General features: G+C 42.7%; 1 protein-coding gene across 1 annotated transcript in view; it reads left to right on the forward strand.

Moving 5' to 3' along the window:
- The window catches only part of LOC139539729 (yjeF N-terminal domain-containing 3-like), an 83,384-nt gene extending 63,661 nt beyond the window's left edge, over nt 1-19,723 (forward strand). Inside the window, exons 2-6 of the mRNA XM_071342939.1 lie at nt 3,590-3,698; nt 7,926-8,036; nt 17,710-17,823; nt 18,063-18,213; nt 18,906-19,723. Coding sequence (XP_071199040.1) covers nt 3,590-3,698; nt 7,926-8,036; nt 17,710-17,823; nt 18,063-18,213; nt 18,906-19,102 — 682 coding nt within the window. The 3' untranslated portion in view covers nt 19,103-19,723. The remainder of the gene's footprint in view (nt 1-3,589; nt 3,699-7,925; nt 8,037-17,709; nt 17,824-18,062; nt 18,214-18,905) is intronic.
- The last annotated feature ends 4,656 nt before the right edge of the window (nt 19,724-24,379 follow it).

Here is a 24,379-nt window from a genome sequence, read left to right on the forward strand (position 1 = left end):
CCAAGGTCAGTTTTATGTTCCCCCCCCCACCGTACTGGTTAAGGTTAGGGTTGTGGAGGGTTAGCTGATACTAAATCTGTGCTTACTGGCAACATCTAGCCAAGGTGACAAGGGTTAGCTTTACATTTTATGTAGGCCTACTGGCAGTGACCAAGGATGAATTGTAGGCTACATTGCTTACTGTAAAAGTACCATCGTCCTATTATGAGAGCAGCCTTCCAACCTAATAAACTAATATGATCTTTGTAAAGACCATCATGTCACAGTGAGCCAGGAAGTCTGCCCCAGGCTAGCCCTGGGTGACGGGTGTGATGCTCCGTTGGCTGATCTAAATGCCAAAAGCCCCGTTGGACGCGGTAGGTTTTAACACAGTGATCTTAGAGCCAAAAGAGAAGAGAACACTGGGCCAATGCTGGGGCAACCTTTAGCATTCAACTAGTCACAGTGAAATGAAGATGATGTTTATTGGTTTAAGCGAGATGTGAATGTAGGGTTGTTGCCTGTGATGCCAGGGCATTAAGTTGTACTGTTTTTAAGTGGTTTCAACATGTGACTTTCATCTGCATGAGACCTTGAAATATGGTTAGAGTGTTTCATCATAAGATATCTGAATTAGGTTTTACATCAGGGACAACCTTCTTAGTCCTTGTTGAGCTTCCTGAAGTTGTTACATGCTTTAGATGTCAGTGGCTCTTTTAGCTTCGCTGTATGCTCCATTTTCCTCTGTAGTCACAAGTGGAGGATGATTAAGTCCAGAGGCATCATGCCCGTATGGGGCACAGGGGCATGTGCCCCCTCAGATTTGTCCTGTTTTTATTTATATATTTTTTACATTTAAATAATAATGCTTAGTTTCTCTGTAATTCTACTAACCACTAAGCAATTTTCTGAAGTTGGTTTTAGCTATGCCAGATAGGTTCCCAATCTCATGACCTGATAACCAAGAAGCCATTTCAGGCTGTCAATCATGTTAGAGCAGCTAGCTGGTAGACTTTAGAAAAACAAGCAATGTACTAAATAAGACTCACATTCCTTTCAATCAATTATCCAGATTTTAGCAGAGATGCAGAGAAGAATATTTAGTTTCTTTAAAAAAGAACCACCAATCAGGAGGACAGCTTAAGAGGTATGCTTAGATACTGTATGCAGAAAAATAGACATGTTTTTTTTTACATCAAATTAAGCATAATGATTATGGCTCTAGATTGCGGGAAAATACAGTTTCAGGTGTTTGAAAAATGCAAAATTCTACAACTGTGTGTGCATCAAATCAAATGTTATTTGTCACATGCGCTGAATACAACAGGTGTAGTAGACCTTGCAGTGAAATGCTTACTTACAAGCCTTTAACCAACAATGCAGTTTTAAGAAAAGTAAAATACATTTTAAAAAGTAAGAAATAAGAGTTACAAATAATTAAAGAGCAGCAGTAAAATAACAAAAGCGAGGCTATAAAGAGGAGGTACCGGTACAGAGTCAATGTGCGGGGGCACCGGTTAGTCCAGGTAACTGAGATAATATGTACATAGAGTTATTAAAGTGACTATGCATAGATAACAATAGAGAGTAGCAGCAGCGTAAAAGAGGGGGGCAATGCAAATAGTCTGGGTAGCCATTTCATTAGATGTTCAGGAGTCTTATGGCTTGGGGGTAGAAGCTGTTTCGAAGCCTCTTGGACCTAGACTTGGCGCTCCGGTACCGCACGAGCCTGTGTGCATGTGTGTGTGAGCAGAGCATCAGCTGACAAATACATTCTGCTGTAAACAAAAATACTCCTGCTGGAACCACAAATGTCCCCTTTGAGGAAAGGGGGAATCTAGTCAGTTGTACAACTGAATGCATTCAATTGAAATGTGTCTTCCGCATTTAAAAAGAGCCCCTCAGAATCAGAGAGGTGCGGGGGGCTGCCTTAATCCACATCTTCACACACACACACACACACACACACACACACACACACACACACACACACACACACACACACACACACACACACACACACACACACACACACACACACACACACACACACACACACACACACACACACACAGAGGGATCGACCCTGCTGCTTCTGTATTGATCTTGAAGGAAGTTCTCTATTTCTCACCTTCTCTTCCCCTCTCTCTCTTCCTCTCTCGCGTTTTCTGTTTCTGCTTATGGGCAAACTAAATTAATCTATGCTGTCTTGATAACACAGGAAAATACTATCCAAAAACATCTGGGAACATTTTGAGCAAATAGGACATCCACAATTACTGACTGCAATACAGTGTTGTTGTGAGAACGTTGTGACTCCATTGATCAATTCACACTCTATCAAAAGATGTTTGATTATTATAACTTACAAACATGTCAATGTAGATATACACTGAGTATACAAAAAATTAAGAACACCTGCTCTTTAAAAAAAATATGTTTTACCTTTCTTTTACTAGGCAAGTCAGTTAAGAACAAATACCTATTTTCAATGACGGCCTAGGAACAATGGGTAAACTGCCTTGTTCAGGGGCAGAACAACAGATTTGTACCCTGTCAGCTCAGGGATTCGATCTAGCAACCTTTCGGTTACTAGTCCAACGCTCTAACCACTAGGCTACCTGCCGCCCCATGATATACACTGAGTATACAAAATATTAAGAACACCTGGTCTTTCCATGATATACACCATGACAGACATACATACACTTCAGTTAGTGTAGATGAAGGGGAGGAGACATGTTAAATAATATTTTTTAAGCCTTGAGACATGGATTGTGTATGTGCGCCATTTAGAGGGTGAATGTGTAAGAAAAAAGATGTAAGTGCCTTTGAACGGGTTATGGTAGCAGGTGCCAGGTGCACCGGTTTGTGTCAAGAACTGCAACGCTGCTGGGTTTTTTCAAGCTCATGTTTCTTGTGTGTATCAATAATGGTCCACCACCCAAAGGACATCCAGCCAACTTGACACAACTGTGGGAAGCATTGGAGTCAACATGGGCCAGCATCCCTGTGGAAATCTTTCGACAACTTGTGGAGTCCATGCCCCGACAAATTGAGGGGGGGTGCAACTCATTATTAGGAAAGTGTTCCTAATGTTTGGTATACTCAGTGTATGTTGTCATACTATATGCTTTGATTATAATATTCTCCATCGTATTCAGAGAAAGTCTTGATGTAGTACTCCATCTCTCCACCAGGTGTCTCTAGTGTAATATGGAATAGTGTACTTTCTCTGTGTTTCCACAGCTGCTCCCTCTCTGGTTAAATGAGCCCACATGGCAGAATTATGACATCAGTTCAGGCCTGGGCCTGTTTCAACTGTCAGCCTTACCTGTATACCTGTTTCAGAGCCATATAAATACCTACTTCATAAACTTCAACTTGGTAGTGTCATTAAACTCAAAGGAAATACCTCAGGCATCAGACAATCCCCAACCAAGCATTTCATCTAACACGCAACACAGCAACATAGGTTTTTGAGGTTTAGATCTAGTTTGCTGAGAGATGCATAAACAGTGCTACCGTACACAATATGTAATTGAATTGTGATTGATTGAATCTGATTGATGATGCTAATGCTATTGCTCTGTGTTGTGTTTCCCTACAGTAAAGTGGAGACAGCAGCCATTGAGACAGAGCTGCTGAGGGACTACAGGTTTGGCCAGCAGCAGCTGATAGAGATCTGGGGGCATGCCTGTGCCATCGCCATCACCAAGGTACTTTATGTACCACCCGTATCCCCCCACTCCTCTTTCCTTCCCCTCTCCAAGAACCACCTTTTTCGGGCTACTCATTAATCTATCTATCTATCCATCAATCAATCAAATGTATTTATAAATCCCTTTTTACATCAGCAGATGTCACAATGTGCATATACAGAAACCCAGCCTAAAACCCCAAACAGCAAGCAATGCAGATGTAGAGGCACGGTGGCTAGGAAAAACTCCCTAGGAAGAAACCTAGAGAGAAACCAGGCTCTGAGGGGTGGCCAGTCCTCTTCTGGCTGTGCCATCCATCCATCCATCCATCCATCTCTCCAATTATCAGTCTCTGATGCTGTTCCACCTAATAGTATTTCAAAACCATGCAACTTTCTAAGAGCTCGCGACATATGAACTGTGAATAGAGATTTAGAGAACACACAGTTCTGTTCTGTTCTCTGTGTTTTTGGAAAAATAAGTTTACTTACAGTTGTGGAAGAACTGTCCCTCTCATCAGTACTGTGTCTCTGATCCATAAACCCTGAGGCACATCAGAGCCTCTGTTCCTCTGTTCACTACTGGGCCTGATGAGAGACTGATCTGCTCCCCTGCTGGGAGCCAGTCTGCCAAGTCCATATGCCCCTTACATCAGACCCCTACATGTGTGTGTGTGTGTGTGTGTGTGTGTGTGTGTGTGTGTGTGTGTGTGTGTGTGTGTGTGTGTGTGTGTGTGTGTGTGTGTGTGTGTGTGTGTGTGTGTGTGTGTGTGTGTGTGTGTGTGTTTGTGTTTGTATATTTGTGTAATATGTGGTGAGCGTTCTGTAAGTTGGTTCTCCCAGTCAGACTGCCTGTGGTCAGCAGCAGCAGTGTACGGAGTGTGGAGCTGTCAGGAACACACTTCGTGTCAGGACACTTTGACCAGACGGTTGGTTGGTTTAACCCTGCAGTCGTATCCTCCACAGGAACCCGGTGTGGTGTGATTAATGTTCCTTGAGCTTTCAGACGTAAGACACTCTCCTATCAGAGAAAAAGAGAGAGAGACCAAGAAAGAGTGAGAGCTCCCCTCAGAGCGTCTGATTACCTCAACCACATCCACCTACCATCATTATCACCAAAAGATAATGGTCCATGGCTAGAGCAGACGCAGCCGCAGCACACACACCGTAGCTAGACAAACAGCGTCTGGCTCGGCCTGGGGCTACTGCACCCACACGCATGACATCAAAGTGCAGTAGTAAGGCTTTGTGATTTCACTACAGTGGTTGCGTTTGCCAGATAACATGAACTCCTCACAGAGTAATCCACCCCATATACGTCCAAAGACCTCAACCCCCCTGGCATCAACCACACGGGCCCATAAAGGGTCCATCTCAGCGGTGTTCCTCTGTGATCTGCGTGCGTGAGTGCAGCGCCTGCGTTCAGCCTAGGGGTAGGGATAGCAAGCCAAGGCCTTTCAGCACCTGGGGATACAAAGAATGTTCCGGTTCCACGGAGCAGTAAACGCTGGAGTCTGCTGTCCCTGTGTCCCTGTTCTGTCTACTCAGGATGTGTTGAATATGTCAACGTGTCCATTGAAAAACACATTGATTATCCCGCTCAGCTTTCATCAGGAGTGTGTGGCTGTATGTTTAAGTTTGGGTGATTCCTTATGAAACTAGAACAAAAGAGACCATGATATTTTCGATTTTCACAAAATGTAATCCATAAAAGGGTCCTTTGGAGGAAAGATTGTTGATACATATTTGACATTTGTATCTTAAGGCATCATTGAGAAATAATCAATTGAAGTTGGAATATTTGTGCCATTTTGGCCTTACCCAGGCACCATAATCTTTCATCTGTAGATGCTACAAAGCAAAATGTGTCACATGAAGCTTTACCACCTGCTATGTAATATGAATAGTATTTAGATTTATGAATATTTAAAATAATGAAAAATTATATTGTGAAAATACTAAATATCATGTTTTTTTTGTTTTTTGTATTTGTGGCTCTATGTGTGGTGGGACACGTGGGTGTGGGTGCATGTGTGTGTGGTGGGACACGTGGGTGTGGGTGTGTGTGGTGGGACACGTGGGTGTGGGTGCATGTGTGTGTGGTGGGTGTGGGTGTGTGTGGTGGGACACGTGGGTGTGGGTGCATGTGTGTGTGGTGGGACACGTGGGTGTGGGTGCATGTGTGTGTGGTGGGACACGTGGGTGTGGGTGTGTGTGGTGGGACACGTGGGTGTGGGTGCATGTGTGTGTGGTGGGACACGTGGGTGTGGGTGCATGTGTGTGTGGTGGGACACGTGGGTGTGGGTGTGTGTGGTGGGACACGTGGGTGTGGGTGCATGTGTGTGTGGTGGGACACGTGGGTGTGGGTGTGTGTGGTGGGACACGTGTGTGTGGTGGGACACGTGGGTGTGGGTGCATGTGTGTGTGGTGGGACACGTGGGTGCATGTGTGTGTGGTTTGTCTGTGTATGTGTGTCAGATGGAAGAGAGCAGAGGCCCTATAGTGCAGGGATGGGCAACTTTGATGGGGGTGGGGGCCACAAATATAATAACTAATTTCATGCAATTCTACTCATTTTGCCATGGGCAGAGATTTAGTTTTTGCAGTTTTACAGCTAATTTCCTGAAATTATGCACATTTTGCCATAGGGTGGAGGCAGTTTTTAATATGATAAACGGATGATCAATGGGCCCCACCCCGGTCGGTAATTCGGCCATGCTTGCTACAATTTTAGATAGTTAGCTGGCCGCTAGACTTACCAATTAAAAACAACTATTCCCAGTGTCGTTACTGTTAATGAGAATATGTTCTCAGTCGACTTACCTGGTAAAATAAGTGTACAAAGAAAAAGTAGGCTTAGCCTCTGGGACCTTATTAGAGTCAATATAGCCATTGCTCGTGCGTGTGTGTGTGTGTGTGTGTGTGTGTGTGTGTGTGTGTGTGTGTGTGTGTGTGTGTGTGTGTGTGTGTGTGTGTGTGTGTGTGTGTGTGTGTGTGTGTGTGTGTGTTATGTTCTCAGTCGACTGGATGTGAATTCTAGATATCCACTATAACGACCTTCTCTTTAGTCTTTAATCATTTTGTTAGCGCTAATGGCCCAATCCTAAAGCAAGTTGAGATAAGATAGAAAATATAAGATGATACAGTTAGGATGCTGCTGTAAAAGGCACTCAGGTTTTCCACTGCATTCACAGTATGTGGATATTGAATGTCACTCCTATCAAAGATGGCTGGTCCTTATTGGGCTGCTGTGCTAATTAGCGTTAGCATTTGCCACAGGGGAGCAAGTCAGAGAGGGTGTCATCACATCAGCGCAGCGAGAGACACACTACTACACCCTTAATGACACCAGGAAGTCGTTTCATCTGTTTCAGCCACTTAGGAAAAATGTTCTTACCTATCTCTTTCCTCTCTCGCTACGCTCGGAAGGTAGCTTCTGCTGCCGTCATTATCCTTCCACCTCACAGACTCGATGCCGCCATTACCATCCTTCTTTCATCTCATTTAGAGTGTATCTACTCCGAGACAGAACATTTATGTTACAGATAATGGCTGCTGTCTCTATTCTCCCGGCATCATTACTGTAATTAATGCTTTCATGTCTGTATTAATCAGATACTGCAATTAGAGTACGGCTCCATTTGTTGCACTGTAATGTACCACTCCATTTAGAGTCCCGGTTTTAGCGGCCATATTGAAATTGGTCCGGTATATGAAATACCTAGGGTTAGGCTACATATTTGGTGTGGTAAAGCTGTTGGAAAGTAAGGTAAGACACCTTTAGCTGTGATGTCGCTACTGATTCACTCCCCTACTGATCCTATTTAGGTGTGAGGAGGAAGATTGGACCACTTAAGTTAACACGCCAATTCCAGCAGGATATAGTGACGGATACCTCTGCTGCTTCTCTTAAGGACGTGCGAGGGGATTTACTGGGGTATGTGCTGTGCCCCTGTAAAACAGAGAGGGGGAGATCCCAGTGGCCCGGTGGGAAAACTCATGGCTCAGGCCTGATGGAAAGTAGTGTGTTATTTAAAGGGAGCATCCTGTGGTGTCCGGCTCTGGTATTTTTTCCACTCCTGTCTGGGTTTAATGAGTTTGGGGCTTTCTGTCTTTAAAAAAAAACCTGGGTGCCATTTCCCCTGGCCATGGCATTGCGTCCCTGGCACGCGAAGGAGAGAGTTTGACAGTGATGGAGGGTCAGCCTCACGGGTTGGATGACCTCTCTATCTCTCTCTCCCTCCAGGCCTTTCCTCTGACCTCCCTGGGTAAGAAGCAGCCAACAGTGTTGGTGGTCTGTGGTCCTGACCAGAACGGCTCCATCGGCCTAGTGTGTGCCCGCCACCTGCGCATATTTGTAAGTATACCACAGAAGACTGCACCAGCCATGCACCCACCAGCCATCTCACACACATGGCCATGTGGACAATATCAGACTATAGTTAGTAATGAATTAAATGGTTCAGTGAGTTTATTTCAGTATAAAGTAAAAGGGTTTAGGAGATTTTCATTACAACTCCTATAAGTAGACCTTGATTAATGATTAATTGATCCATTATGGGATTGAAAATGTCGATGACATCACTTCATTGTTACCCTCATTAAAATACTGTCTGGTTGGCCTCCCGGGTGGCGCAGTGGTCTAGGGCACTGCATCGCAGCGCTAGCTGCGCCACCAGAGTCTCTGGGTTCACGCCCAGGCTCTGTCGCAGCAGGCCGCCACCGGGAGGTCCGTGGGGCGACGCACAATTGGCCTAGCGTCGTCCGGGTTAGGGAGGGTTTGGCCGGTAGGGATATCCTTGTCTCATCGCGCTCCAGCGACTCCTGTGGCGGGCCGGGTGCAGTGCGCGCTAACCGAGGGGGCCAGGTGCACGTGTTTCCTCCGACACATTGGTGCGGCTGGCTTCCGAGTTGGAGGCGCGCTGTGGTTGGGTTGTGCTTCGGAGGACGCATGGCTTTTGACCTTCGTCTCTCCCGAGCCCGTACGGGAGTTGTAGCGATGAGACAAGATAGTAATTACTAGCGATTGGATACCACGAAAATTGGGGAGAAAAGGGGGTCAAAAAAATAAAAAAATACTGTCTAGTTGGCAGTGGTAGCATACCATGATATCATGTTGGTGATGTCATGACTTTAGTCACATTAGTTTGCATGACTGTGGATATGCTGTTCTGTAGTGTGAAGACATTTATTGCAATATTACAGACGATAACAGTACATGAACTAAAAACATAATTTGAATAAGGATTTACACGTTTTGATATAGTGCGGCAAGTCTACTTTCTTTATTCTATGTGGTCGAAAACCATAAATGCGTTATTGTTTTCCTGCCTTAGAACGGACTGTATCTATATAACTTCACCATATGTGTCTGAGATGGCAAATTTATGGAGCATCGATATCTCTAATTAAAACCATGTTGACAGCAGCTGTTAAAGTTGTAAGATGACTGTCTGTGAAGCTCTCAGGGCAGTGACTGGGCCTGGGGTCAACACAGATATATTTTACACCAGGATTCCAGGAATGAATAAAGCACTTACACATAACTTTGATCCAAATAAACAAATCAAATCAAATGGTATTGGTCACATACACATATTTAGAAGATGTTATTGCTGGTGTAGCGGAATGCTTGTGTTCCTAGCTTCAACAGTGCAGTAGTATCTAACAATTCACAACAATATACACACATCTAAAAGTAAAAGAATGGAATTCAGAAATATATACATTTTAGGACGAGCAACGTCTGAGTGGCATTGCCTAAAATACAGTCCTGGGCTAGCCATCTGTGTTCACCGAGCTAGCATGTGTCTCAGTATGTTTGGCATGCATCCGTGGTTCTTTCCACTGCTAAATAATTGACCAAAATAGCCAAAATATTGCATATGGAAAAGACAAACAGTCCCCAAGTCAAAGCTCATCTTTGTCAGATTCTGTCTGAGTATGATTATGTCTGTGACCGTTAGTCCAGCCTGTTGTTCAGGCAAGGGAGGATGCACATGATGTTCTACAGTTCTTTCGGAACATAATGCGGTTCTTTCGTGTTTCTTTTGAACATAAACACCTTGGCCTCGACGTCTGAAAGAGTCAAGGTGTTCATCACGACTTATGAGTCTCAGAGATTCCATAATGTCCTTTGAATGTTGCCTTTGTGTCACGGTTTAAACAAACCACTGTGAATCTCAACGGACTGTGACCACAGGAAAGACGCTCCTTCAAGGCCTACTCAGAATGCTCATCCATCAGGGAGAGGAAGTTCAACGGTGGGAAGGCTTAACATCAACAGGAAAAGGCGTGTGACCTGTCTGTAACCTGTTGATATACCTCTTAGTTCACGCTTGTTGATGCTAGAGAGCGTCCTGATGGTGCCTCCGTCCCCAAGGTATGTCTGTCTCTTGTTGACATTGTTAACAAGAGACAGACATACCTTGGGGTATGTCTGTCAGGGCACCAAGGGGTCACTGAGGGGTCGCAGCCACCCTAGAGGGTCGTCTCTCTCTTGGTTCTTTAGCGGCAGTTATGAAAGATGACGTCAGTTGCCTGTTCTTTAGCCCCTGTGGTTGAAGCCTGATTGGTTTAATGTCTCCCAGGAGCGAGTTGGAGCATGTAGACTGACGTCTGGGCTAACAGACCACTTCTCCCTCTGACTGACCAGGGCCAGTTAGTCAGAGATGGAGGGACCTGAACCTCTCACTGCCTGGTTTACATACCCAGCATGACCAGCAGCACACTGAGGCCCTTTCACATACACTATTTAAAAAGATACCGTTGAAGTCGGATGTTTACATACACTTAGGTTGGAGTCATTAAAACTTGTTTTTCTACCACTCCAAAAATGTCTAGTTAACAAACTATAGATTTTGCAAGTCGGTTAGGACATCTACTTTGTGCATGACAAAAGTAATTTTTCCAACAATTGTTTACAGACAGATTATTTCACTTTTTTTTTTTTGTCCGTTATTTCACCAGGTAAATTGACTGAGAACACGTTACAATAAGTGCCATGGGATCTTTAATGACCTCAGAGAGTCAGGATACCCGTTTAACGTCCCATCCGAAAGACTGCACCCTACACAGGGCAGTGTCCCCAATCACAATCGCTTAGCTTCAGAAGCAAACCAGCAGTGGTATGCAGGGTGGTATGCTGCTGGCTAATCACTTATAATTCACTGCATCACAATTCCAGTGGGTCAGAAGTTTACATACATTAAGTTGGCTATGCCTTTAAACAGCTTGAAAGATTCCAGAAAATTATGTCATGGCTTTAGAAACTTCTGATAGGCGAATTGATATCATTTGAGTCAATTGGAGGTGTACCTGTTGATGTATTTTAAGGCCTACCTTCAAACTCAGTGCCTCTTTGCTTGACATCATGGGAAAATCAAAAGAAATCAGCCAAGATCTCAGAAAATAAATTGTAGACCTCCACAAGTCTAGTTCATCCTTGGGATGGGGATGCTTTGCTGCAGGAGGGACTGGTGCACTTCACAAAATAGATGGCCTCATGAGGAAGGAAAATGATGTGGATATATTGAAGCAACATCTCAAGACATCAGTCAGGAAGTTAAAGTTTGGTCGCAAATGGGTCTTCCAAATGGACAATGACCCCAAGCATACTTCCAAAGTTGTGGCAAAATGGCTTAAAAGTTAAGGTATTGGAGTGGTCATCACAAAGCCCTGACCTCAATCCTATAGAAAACGTGTGGGCAGAACTGAAAAAGCGTGTGCGAGCAAGGAGGCCTACAAACCTGATTCAGTTACACCAGCTCTGTCAGGAGGAATGGGTCACAATTCACCCAACTTATTGTGGGAAGCTTGTGGAAGGCTACCCGAAACGTTTGACTCAAGTTAAACAATTTAAAGACAATGCTACCAATACTAATTGAGTGTATGTAAACTTCTGACCCACTGGGAATGTGATGAAATAAATCAAATCTGAAATAAATCATTCTCTCTACTATTATTCTGACATTTCACATTCTTAAAATAAAGTGGTGATCCTAACTGACCTAAAACAGGGATTTTTTACTTGGATTAAATGTCAGAAATTTTGAAAAACTGAGTTTAAATGTATTTGGCTAAGGTGTATGTAAACTTCCGACTTCAACGCAGACGACACCATTCTGTACACTTCTGGCCCTTCTTTGGACACTGTGTTAACAACCCTCCAGACGAGCTTCAATGCCATACAACTCTCCTTCCGTGGCCTCCAACTGCTCTTAAATACAAGCAAAACTAAATGCATGCTCTTCAACCGATCGCTGCCTGCACCTGCCCGCCCATCCAGCATCACTACTCTGGACAGTTCTGACTTAGAATATGTGGACAACTACAAATACCTAGGTGTCTGGTTAGACTGTAAACTCTCCTTCCAGACTCACATCAAACATCTTCAGTCCAAAGTTAAATCTAGAATTGGCTTCCTATTTCGCAACAAAGCATCCTTCACTCATGCTGCCAAACATACCCTCGTAAAACTGACCATCCTACCGATCCTCGACTTCGGCGATGTAATTTACAAAATACCCTCCAATACCCTACTCAATAAATTGGATGCAGTCTATCACAGTGCCATCCGTTTTGTCACCAAAGCCACACATACTACCCACCACTGCGACCTGTACGCTCTCTTTGGCTGGCTTTCGCTTCATGCTCGTTGCCAAACCCACTGGCTCCAGGTCATCTACAAGACCCTGCTAGGTAAAGTCCCCTCTTATCTCAGCTTGCTGGTCACCATAGCAGCACCCACCTGTAGCACGCGCTCCAGCAGGTATATCTCTCTGGTCTTCCCCAAAGCCAATTCCTCCTTTGGCCGCCTCTCCTTCCAGTTCTCTGCCTGGAACGAACTACAAAAATCTCTGAAACTGGAAACACTTATCTCCCTCACTAGCTTTAAGCACCAGCTGTCAGAGCAGCTCACAGATTACTGCACCTGTACATAGCCCATCTATAATTTAGCCCAAACAACTACCTCTTCCCCTACTGTATTTATTTATTTTGCTCCTTTGCACCCCATTATTTCTATTTCTACTTTGCACATTCTTCCACTGCAAATCTACCATTCCAGTGTTTTACTTGCTATATTGTATTTACCTCGTCACCATGGCCTTTTTTTGCCTTTACCTCCCTTATCTCACCTCATTTGCTCACATTGTATATAGATTTATTTTTCTACTGTATTATTGACTGTATATTTGTTTTACTCCATGTGTAACTCTGTGTTGTTGTATGTGTCGAACTGCTTTGCTCTATCTTGGCCAGGTCGCAATTGTAAATGAGAACTTGTTCTCAGCTTGCCTACCTGGTTAAATAAAGGTAAAATAAGATCAAATTCTTATTTGCAATGATGCCCTACCAAAAGACAAAAGGCCTCCTGCGGGGACGGGGACGAGGACGGGGACGGGGGTTAAAAATATAGGAAAAAACACACATCACGACAAGAGAGACACCACAACACTACATAAAGAGAGACACCACAACACGACATAAAGAGAGACACCACAACACTACATAAAGAGAGACACCACAACACTACATAAATAGAGACACCGCAACACTACATAAAGAGAGACACCACGACACTACATAAATAGAGACACCACAACACTACATAAAGAGAGACACCGCAACACTACATAAAGAGAGACACCGCAACACTACATAAAGAGAGACCACGCAACACAACATAAAGAGAGACAACACAACACTACATAAAGAGAGACACCGCAACACTACATAAAGAGAGACACCGCAACACTACATAAAGAGAGACACCACAACACTACATAAAGAGAGACACCGCAACACTACATAAAGAGAGACAACGCAACACTACATAAAGAGAGACACCACAACACTACATAAAGAGAGACACTCTCACATTACATAAAGAGAGACACCACAACACTACATAAAGAGAGACACCCTGCATCACTACATAAAGAGAGACAACGCAACACTACATAAAGAGAGACACCGCACCACTACATAAAGAGAGACACTCTCACACTACATAAAGAGAGACACCGCACCACTACATAAAGAGAGACACCGCAACACTACATAAAGAGAGACACCGCACCACTACATAAAGAGAGACACTCTCACACTACATAAAGAGAGACACCACAACACTACATAAAGAGAGACACTCTCACACTACATAAAGAGAGACACCACGACACTACATAAAGAGAGACACCACGACACTACATAAAGAGAGACACCACAACACTACATAAAGAGAGACACCGCACCACTACATAAAGAGAGACACTCTCACACTACATAAAGAGAGACACCACGACACTACATAAAGAGAGACACCACGACACTACATAAAGAGAGACACCACGACACTACATAAAGAGAGACACCACAACACTACATAAAGAGAGACACCGCACCACTACATAAAGAGAGACACTCTCACACTACATAAAGAGAGACACCACGACACTACATAAAGAGAGACAACGCAACACTACATAAAGAGAGACACCGCACCACTACATAAAGAGAGACACCGCACCACTACATAAAGAGAGACACCACAACACTACATAAAGAGAGACACCGCAACACTACATAAAGAGAGACACCACAACACTACATAAAGAGAGACACCACAACACTACATAAAGAGAGACAACGCAACACTACATAAAGAGAGACACCGCAACACTACATAAAGAGAGACACCGCAACACTACATAAAGAGAGACACCACAACACTACATAAAGAGAGACAACGCAACACTACATAAAGAGAGACAACGCAACACTACATAAAGAGAGACAACGCAACACTACATAAAGAGAGACACCGCAACACTACATAAAGAGAGACACCGCAACACTACATAAAGAGAGACACCGCAACACTACATAAAGAGAGACACCGCAACACTACATAAAGAGAGACACCGCAACACTACATAAAGAGAGACACCACAACACTACATAAAGAGAGACACCGCAACACTACATAAAGAGAGACACCGCAACACTACATAAAGAGAGACACCGCAACACTACATAAAGAGAGACACCGCAACACTACATAAAGAGAGACACCACAACACTACATAAAGAGAGACACCACAACACTACATAAAGAGAGACACTGCAACACTACATAAAGAGAGACAACGCAACACTACATAAAGAGAGACACCACAACACTACATAAAGAGAGACTTAAGACAACAACATAGCATGGCAGCAACACATGACAACACAGCATGGCAGCAACACCACATGACAACAACATGGTAGCAACACAACATCGCAGCAGCACAACTTGGTAGCAGCACAGAACATGGTACACACATTATTGGGTACAGACAACAGCACAAAGGCAAGAAGGTAGAGACAACAATACATCACGTGAAGCAGCCACTACTGTCAGTAAGAGTGTCCATGATTGAGTCTTTGAATGAAGAGATGGAGATAAAACTGTCCAGTTTGAGTGTTTGTTGCAGCTAGCTGAAAAGACGAGCGACCCAGGGATGTGTGTGCTTTGGGGACCTTTAACAGAATGTGACTGGCAGAATGGGAGTTGTATGTAGAGGGTGAGGGCTGCAGTAGGTATCTCAGATAGGGGGGGAGTGAGGCCTAAGAGGGTTTTATAAATAAGCATCAATCAACCAGTGGGTCTTGTTACAGGTTTTCAGAGATGACCAGTTTACAGAGGAGTATAGAGTGCAGTGATGTGTCCTATAAGGAGCATTGCTGGCAAATCTGATGACCAAATGGTAAAGAACATCTAGCCACTCGAGAGCACCCTTACCTGCCAATCTATAAATGATGTCTCCGTAATCTAGCATGGGTAGGATGGTCATCTGAATCAGGGTTAGTTTAGCAGCTGGGGTGAAAGAGGAGCAATTACGATAGAGGAAACAAAGTCTAGATTTAACCTTTGCCTGCAGCTTTGATATGTGCTGAGAGAAGGAAAGTGTACCGTCTAGCCATACTCCCAAGTACTTGTATGAGGTACTTGTATGAGGTACTTATCACTGTGATTGAGGCCCATTAGCGGCTGGGATCACGGCTGGTCATCGTTTAATATCACAAGTCACAGGTGTCTAGCTTTCCACTCTCCCTAAACGTCTATCATTAATCATTAAAGGTGTAATTTAGTCATCCCAGATTCCAGAGGGCTAGTAGGCTTACAGCGCTGTGCTAATCAGAGGGTTTTTCTTTATTTTGTAACAATGTTCTACATTGTAGAATAACCGTGAAGACATAAAAAATATGAAATAACACATATGGAATCATGTAGTAACCAAATAAGTGTCAAACAAATCAAAATATATTTGAGATTCTTCAAAGCAGCCACCCTTTCCCTTGATAACAGCTTTGCACACTCTTGGCATTCTCTCAACCAGCTTAATCAGGTATGCAATTAAATTAACAGGTGTGCCTTTTTAAAAGTTAATTTGTGGAATTTCTTTCCTTCTTAATGAGTTTGAGGCAATCAGTTGTGTTGTGACAAGTTAGGGGGGGTATAAAGAAGATAGCCCTATTTGGTAAAAGACCAAGTCCATATTATGGCAAGAATAGAGGCTTCTAAACAGCTTCTATGCATAGTCACTTTAATAACTCTACCTACATGTACATATTACCTCAACTAACCGGTGCCCCGCACATTGACTCTGTACCTGTATATAGTCTCGCTAATGTTATTTTACTGCTGCTCTTTAATCATTGTTATTTTTATTTCTTATTCTTATTTTTTATTTTTTAACTGCATTGTTGGTTAGGGGCTCGTAAGTAAGCATTTCACTGTAAGGTCTACACCTGTTGTATTCGGCGCATGTGACAAATAAAATAATGAAAGAGAAACAACAGTCCATCATTATGTTAAGACATGAAGGTCAGTCAATCCGGACAACTTCAAGAACTTTGAAAGTTTCTCCAAGTGCAGTCACAAAAACCATCAAGTGCTATGATGAAACTGGCTCTCATGAGGACCGCCACAGTAATGGAAGACCCAAAGTTACCTCTACTGCAGAGGATAAGTTCATTAGAGTTACCAGTTTCAGAAATTGCAGCCCAAATAAATGCTTCACAGAGTTCAAGTAACAGACACATCTCAACATCAACTGTTCAGAGGAGACTGTGTGAATCAGGCCTTCATGGTCGAATTACTGCAAAGAAACCACTACTAAAGGACACCAATAAGAAGAAGGGACTTGCTTGGGCCAAGAAACACAAGCAATGGACATTAGACCAGTGGAAATTTGTCCTTTGGCCTGGAGTCCAAATTTGAGGTTTTTGGTTCCAACCGCCATGACTTTGTGAGACACGGTGTGGGGGAACGGATGATCTTCGCATGTGTATTTGTGCACACTTAACCAGCATGGCTACAACAGCATTCTGCAGTGATACGCCATCCAATCTGGTTTGGGCTTAGTGGGACTATCATTTGTTTTTCAACAGGACAATGACCCAACACACCTCCAGGTTGTGTAAGGGATATTTTACCAAGAAGGAGAGTGATGCCTCTGATGCCTCATCAGATGACCTGGCCTCCACAATCACCCGACCTCAAACCAATTGAGATGGTTTGGGATGAGTTGGACCGCAGAGTGAAGGAAAAGCAGCCAACAAGTGCTCAGCATATGTGGGAACTCCTTCAAGACTGTTTGAAAAGCATTCCAGACGAAGCTGGTTGAGAGAATGCCAAGAGTGTGCAAAGCTGTCATTAAGGCAAAGGGTGGCTATTTGAAGAATCTCGAATATAAAATATATTTTGATTTGTTTAACCTCACTAGGGTATGTGGGACGGTAGCGTCCCACCTTGTCAGCAGCCAGTGAAACTGCAGGGCGCAGTTTTGATTTGTTTAACACTTTTTTGGTTAATACATGATGCCATGTGTGTTATTTCATAGTTTTATGAATGTGTTTCATAGTCTTCAGTATTATTCTACAATGTAGAAAATAGCAAAAATAAAGAAAAACCCTTGAATGAGTAGGTGTGTCCAAACTTTTGACCGGTAGTAGTATTTTCTCTCTCTCTCTCACAGGAGTATGAGCCAACCATCTACTATCCCAAACGCACCCCCCACACCATTCAACAGGACTTCACAGTTCAGTGTGAAAAGATGGACATCCCATTCCTCTCCTATCTCCCAACAGAGGTGAGCAACATAAAAAAGGATCATACGACATTAAATGTTAATGTCAAGTTTAATTCAAGTATTCATTTGTGTCTTATACATTTTATAGACACAAATTAATCCTTAAATTAAACTTGACATCTGCTAGCGTAACTGACTTATGAAAGTGCACCTTGCTGGAGCTGTGAGAACAATGTAAAGCTCTTGTCTAGATGCTGACCAGAGTTTGAGTTGTGGTTGTGTTATGGTTGTGTGTTCAGGTGCAGTTGATCAACGATGCCTATAACCTGGTGATCGATGCCATCCTGGGGCCAGAGACTGACCACACAGACGTGAAGGAGCCCTACGCTGGCATCCTAGTCACTCTGAAGCAGGTCAAGATCCCCATCGTAAGTGTGGACATACCCTCAGGTAAGGCTGAAAGCTATGCTGCACATTCAACATGTACCAGTGTTGCACAAATGTACAGAAATTTGCCCAAAACAGGATTTTAGCTCTGAGCTAAACACGAGTAAGCCATACAAAATAAAAGCCTGTACATGCTCCACCACAGGTGGCACCTTGATTGGAGAGGACGGGCTCATAGTAATGTCTGAAACGAAGTCAATGGAATGGTATCGAACTCATCAAACACATGGTTTCCATGTGTTTGATACCATTCCATTTACTCCATTCCAGATATTTTTATGAACCATTCTCCCCTCAGCAGTCTCCTGTGTGCTCCACAATTCACCGGGCCATATTTGCAGCTGTGATAGCCTTTGTCAGGTCAACCTCAAGTCATCCTCAACACTACCGAGCTGTAGAGACCAACCTGGATGGACTGAGATAGTAAAGCATATAGCTAAGTGTAGTATATATATTTGGCCATTATATCACACCCTCTCCCCATTTAACTTGTTCTGGAATGCTGCTACCTGGCAGGTTTCTCATCTGTAAGATATGAAATGCCGATTAAAGTTGAAAGGAGAAGATCAAGTGAGATACTCACGCTCTCCATGATGTTATGTCACGTGACATAGCTAGTAGATGTCAGCAGGTTAGTTGTCCCATCAATGGAGATGGAATTCAAATGGTGATCATCATTTCCCTGTTTATTAAAGGTTGGGATGTGGACCAGGTGACCTCAGATGGGATCAACCCAGACGTCCTGATCTCGCTTATGGCACCAAAGAGATGTGCCACCAGTTTCACAGGGAAGCACTACTTGGCGGGACGCTTCCTGCCTTATGACATCCAGAAGAAATACGATCTGAACCTGCCAGAATATCCAGGCATAGACTGTGTTATAGAATTGTAAAATCTTCTGTACACCCTCACCAGTCCTCATTTTGGATAAATATGGATAATATATTCACGTTTTGTATTTTATAGATTGTTACTGTGCTTTATCGTTCATGTGCTATCTCTCCAATGGGTGTAGACTAGAGCAGGTTTAGCCCCCAGAATTCACTCTGTTTGCTCAAATACAATAGAAAAATGGTATTTAGAATCTGTGGGAGGTCTGAGTTGTATGTCTGTTTTGGAAATGGTTTGAGGAGTTTCCATGTGAGTTTTCATGTGAGTTACCAAGTGAGTTACCAAGTGAGTTGCGTCATTCTCATTTTTGTGATTGCTTCTTTGCAAAGTTCTGAGATTATCTTTCTCCTTCAGCAAAAAAACGATGAATGTTGTGCGGAAGAGGTGTTTTGTACCTTCGAGTTAACTGCTATTTTTTATGTATTATTATGTTTTGAGTTCTGTTTTTCTTATTGAAGAATGCTTGGATTTTGGGTCAAACTACTTTCTAGCAGCTGCATATTATTATTATTTTTTTTTTTTAAATAATTGTCTACACTGCTGCATTTCCTTAGTCCAAGTAACACCTGTTCGTTGATTTGCAGTTAACTCTTTGTCCAATAAAATATCTCATTTAACAATTGTTTTGATTCCGATGTGATTCGATGTAAGAAAGTAGGACATATGAAAGCTGACAAGATTAAAGGTAATCATGACAGTACATCTTCCACAGGAGTTACAACTTTGTAGAGTCTAAACTGTGTTGGTGGATAAAACTGCCATTATGCTTCATAACATCAGAGATCACACAGTAGGCTATGCAAATCCATGCCAAGCCTCAGACATTGTTAGAAGAGATCAGGCAGGAGATCAGATGGATGATATTACATGCTGAATGATTTCCTCAATAATTCTCTCTAAATCCAGAGTCGATGGAGTGGAGTCAGAACTTATGAACTAATCACACTGCAGACACATCAATTCTGCATTTGAGAGGAAATGTTTTCATATTTGGGATGCTACAGTAAAACAAGCTGTCTCTGGTTTATTGATTACAACTGAATTAAAATATATACGCTGATTGTACAAAACACCTTCCTAATATTGAGTTGCACCCACCCCCTGCCCCGTCCTCAGAACAGCCTCAATTTTTCAGGGCATGGATTCTACAAGGTTTCTAAAGTGTTTCACAGGGATGCTGGCCCATGTTGACTCCAATGCTTCCCACAGTTGTGTCAAATTGTCTGGATGTCTTTTGGGTGGTGGACCATTCTTGATACACACAGGAAACTGTTGAGCATGAAAAACCCAGCAGCGTTGCAGTTCTTGACACACTCAAACCGGTGCGCCTGGCATCTACTAACATAACCCGTCCAAAGGCACTTAAATCTTTTGTCTTGCCCATTCACCCTCTGAATGGCACACATACACAATCCATGTTTCAATTGTATCAAGGCTTAAAAATGATTATTTAACCAGTCTCCTCCCCTTCATCTACACTGATTGAAGTGGATTTAACAAGTGACATCAATAAGGGATCATCTCTTTCACCTGGATTCACCTGGTCAGTCTATGCCATGGATAGAGCAGGTGTTCTTAATGTTTTGTACACTCAGTGTAGAATCAATGTTGCAAACAAGTGTAGTGCAAGCTGGGTAGTTAGTTGATGACGAGTGTCTCTCATCATTTTGACCTGACTCTGAACATGTTTATAATAGGCCTGTGAATGGATGTAAGTAGGGTACAGGACGATTTATGTACTCGCTAATGTATTTATGCCAAAGCCTGCACTGTCCTCTAAGTGTTAGTACTGTGCGCATGAATTCATAGTGTATTTATACCAAAGCCTGCACTGTCCTCTAAGTGTTAGCACTGTGCACATGAATTCATAGTGTATTTATACCAAACCCTACACTGTCCTCTAAGTGTTAGCACTGTGTGCAAGAAGTCATATTGTATTTATACCAAACCCTGCGCTGTCCTCTAAGTGTTAGCACTGTGTGCAAGAAGTCATATTGTATTTATACCAAACCCTGCGCTGTCCTCTAAGTGTTAGCACTGTGTGCAAGAAGTCATATTGTATTTATACCAAACCCTGCACTGTCCTCTAAGGGCTAGCACTGTGCACAGGAAGTCAGAGTGTCGAAATGTTAATCCCATAACATACAACGGCGTTAAACCTGTTAAGCGCAAAGAGCCAACCCACAGGGCACACACTGGTTGAATCAATGTTGTTTCCATGTCATTTCAATGGCCAACGTGGAATAGACGTTGAATTGAGGCTTTTGGAATACATCTGAACATTTAATGCTCATATTTTTCATTCTGTTCCTTTGCATTTTCTGAGAGGCTCTTTCTCATATATTTAAGTGAGAATGTATTTTTCTAATGTTTAATTGATGGTATTCAAAGTCTTCAAAGTTCAAAGTCTTTAGAGGGTGGAAGAGAATTAACAGATAATAACCGATACTAATATCATATTGAGGAGACCAGAGGAGGCCGGTGGGAGAAGCTATAGGTTTTCATACTTATGTTTGAGGTGTTCTATACCGTTCCATTTATTCCATTCCAGCCATTACAATGAGCCGATCCTTCTGTAGCTCATCCCACCAGCCTCCTCTGGAAGAGACATGTTCTATTACAGTTGATTGGTAGGCTGTTATGGATTTCAGTGATTTAGAACTAAGGGTAGAACATCTAAGTAAGAGGGCAGACTAGTGCATATTTTTTTCACAGATCTGCATGGAATTATCCCATCTGCCTGAGGGAATTTTACGGAATAACTCCTAAACATCATTACAATTGCTGATGATGTATTTGCAACTAGTCAGTGCATTCTATCTCACAAGCATGGCTCTGTGTGTTTTGAAGTGAGTGTTTGTTGAATGGCATGACTTATGATGCCACTTCCCTCTTTGGCAGAGAAGCATCGGGCAATCAGCAGTTGTTAAAGTTACAAAATCTAACCAGAAGTTGACCATCTGGCATTGTCATGCTGTCTGCGAGTACACACATGATGTGAAGCTCTACTCTAGTGCCACGTTCAAGACAACTCGGAACCTCCGAGTTAAAATAAGCATACTTTTTTTGCGTAGCGCTGCCTATTGGTTGATTCTGACAATTTCCAAGTGGTAAACTCGGAGCTCATCTTTCTTTCAAAGTCAGAAATTTCTGATTTCCAAAGTTCCGAGTTGTCTTGAAAGCACCATGCTGGCTTCACATGCTCGTCAGAAATGGGAAACTAGGAAGCGGGAAGTCATAAGTCTGACATGATTGTGAAGTGCTTTAGAAGTCGGAACAATTCTGCAACCAATAAGATTTTAGCTAGCTTGATAAGCTATCTAACGTTGATAATAAATAATAATAATAAAGTTAGCTAGCATAGACAATATGGTCAACTAGCTACATTCTCCATATTGCTAAGGTTGTACTTGAAAAGGTTAAAGGTTAGTGGTGAAACGTCGCAACTTGGCAACAGAATTTTCTTGGAACTAGGAATTTCTGATAACTCAGATAGCACGTGAACTTGGCAATAGTCATGGACTCCGACAGGGAGAGAACAAACCTTTTTATACTGAACAAAAATATAAATGCAATATGTAAAGAGTTGGTCCCATGTTTCAAAAGCTGAAATCATAGATCCCAGAAATTTTCGATACACACAAAAAGCTTATTTATCTCAAATTTTGTGCACAACGTGAGAATTTCTCCTTTGCCAAGATAATCCATCGACCTGACAGGTGTGGCATATCAAGAAGCTGATTTACCAGCATGCTCATTACACAGGTGAACCTTGTGCTATGGACAATAAAAGGTCACTCTTTTGAGGGAGCATGTTGCCAGCATGTTACCAGAGAATTTCCAGCAACTTGAATGCTCATTTATCTTCCATAAGCTGCCTCCAACATTGTTTTTGAGAATTTAGCAGGACTTCCAACCGGCTTCACAACCACAGACCACATGTAACAACACCAGCCCAGGACCTCCACAACCGGCTTCTTCACCAGCGGGATCATGAGACCAGCCACCCGGACAGCTGATGAAACTATTGGTTTGCAGAACCGAAGAAGCTCATCTGTGTGCTTGTCGTCCTCACCAGGGTCTTGACCTAACTGCAGTTTTGTGTCGTAAACGACATCAGTGGACAAATGCCTACCTTCAATGGCCACTGGCACGCTGGAGAATGAATTCTGGTTTCAACTCTACTGGGCAGATAGCGGTTGGCTTATTTCAACGTTGTGAACAGAGTGCCCCATGGTGACAGTGGGGTTATGGTATGGGCACACATAAGCTACGGACAACAAACACAATCGCATTTTATCGATGGCAATCTGAATCCACAGAGAGATCGTGATGAGATCCTGAGACCCATTGTCAAATCAAATCAAATTTTATTGGTCACATACACACGGTTAGCAGATATTAATGCGGGTGTAGTGAAATGCTTGTGCTTCTAGTTCTGACAGTGCAGTAATATCTAACAAGTAATCTAACAATTCCACAACAACTACCTAATACACACAAGTCTAAAGGGATGGAATAAGAATATGTTCATATAAATATATGGATGACTGAGCGGCATAGGCAAGATGCAATAGATTGTATAAAATGCAATATATACATATGAGATGAGTATGTAAGCATTATTAAAGTGACTAGCAGCCTCTTTGTGTTAGTGATGGCTGTTTAATAAGGATCGGACCCTTTTTTTCAAATTTTCGCTTAAAATGACATACCCAAATCTAACTGCCTGTAGCTCAGGACCTGAAGCAAGGATATGCATATTCTTGATACCATTTGAAAGGAAACACTTTGAAGTTTGTGGAAATGTGAAATTAATGTAGGAGAATATAACACATTAGATGTGGTTAAAAACCCATGCCTTTTTTTGTGCCATTTTTGAAATGCAAGAGAAAGGCCACAATGTATTATTCCAGCCCAGGCGCAATTTAGATTTTGGTCACTAGATGGCAGCAGTGTATGTGCAAAGTTTTAGACTGATCCAATGAACCATTGTGTTTCTGTTTTCTATCAAGACTGCCCAAATGTGCCTAATTGGTTTATTAAAAACGTTTCATGTTCATAACTGTGCACTCTCCTCAAACAATAGCATGGTATTCTTTCACTGTATTAGCTACTGTAAATTGGACAGTTAGATTAGTTAGATTAACAAGAATTTAAGCTTTCTGTCTATCAGATATGTCTTTGTCCTGGGAAATGTTCTTGTTACTTACAACCTCATGCTAATCGCATTAGCCTACGTTAGTTCAACCATCCCGAGGGGGACCCACCAACCCTG

The sequence above is a fragment of the Salvelinus alpinus genome, chromosome 15, assembly GCF_045679555.1.
Source record: "Salvelinus alpinus chromosome 15, SLU_Salpinus.1, whole genome shotgun sequence".
NCBI classification, from domain to species: Eukaryota; Metazoa; Chordata; class Actinopteri; order Salmoniformes; family Salmonidae; genus Salvelinus; species Salvelinus alpinus.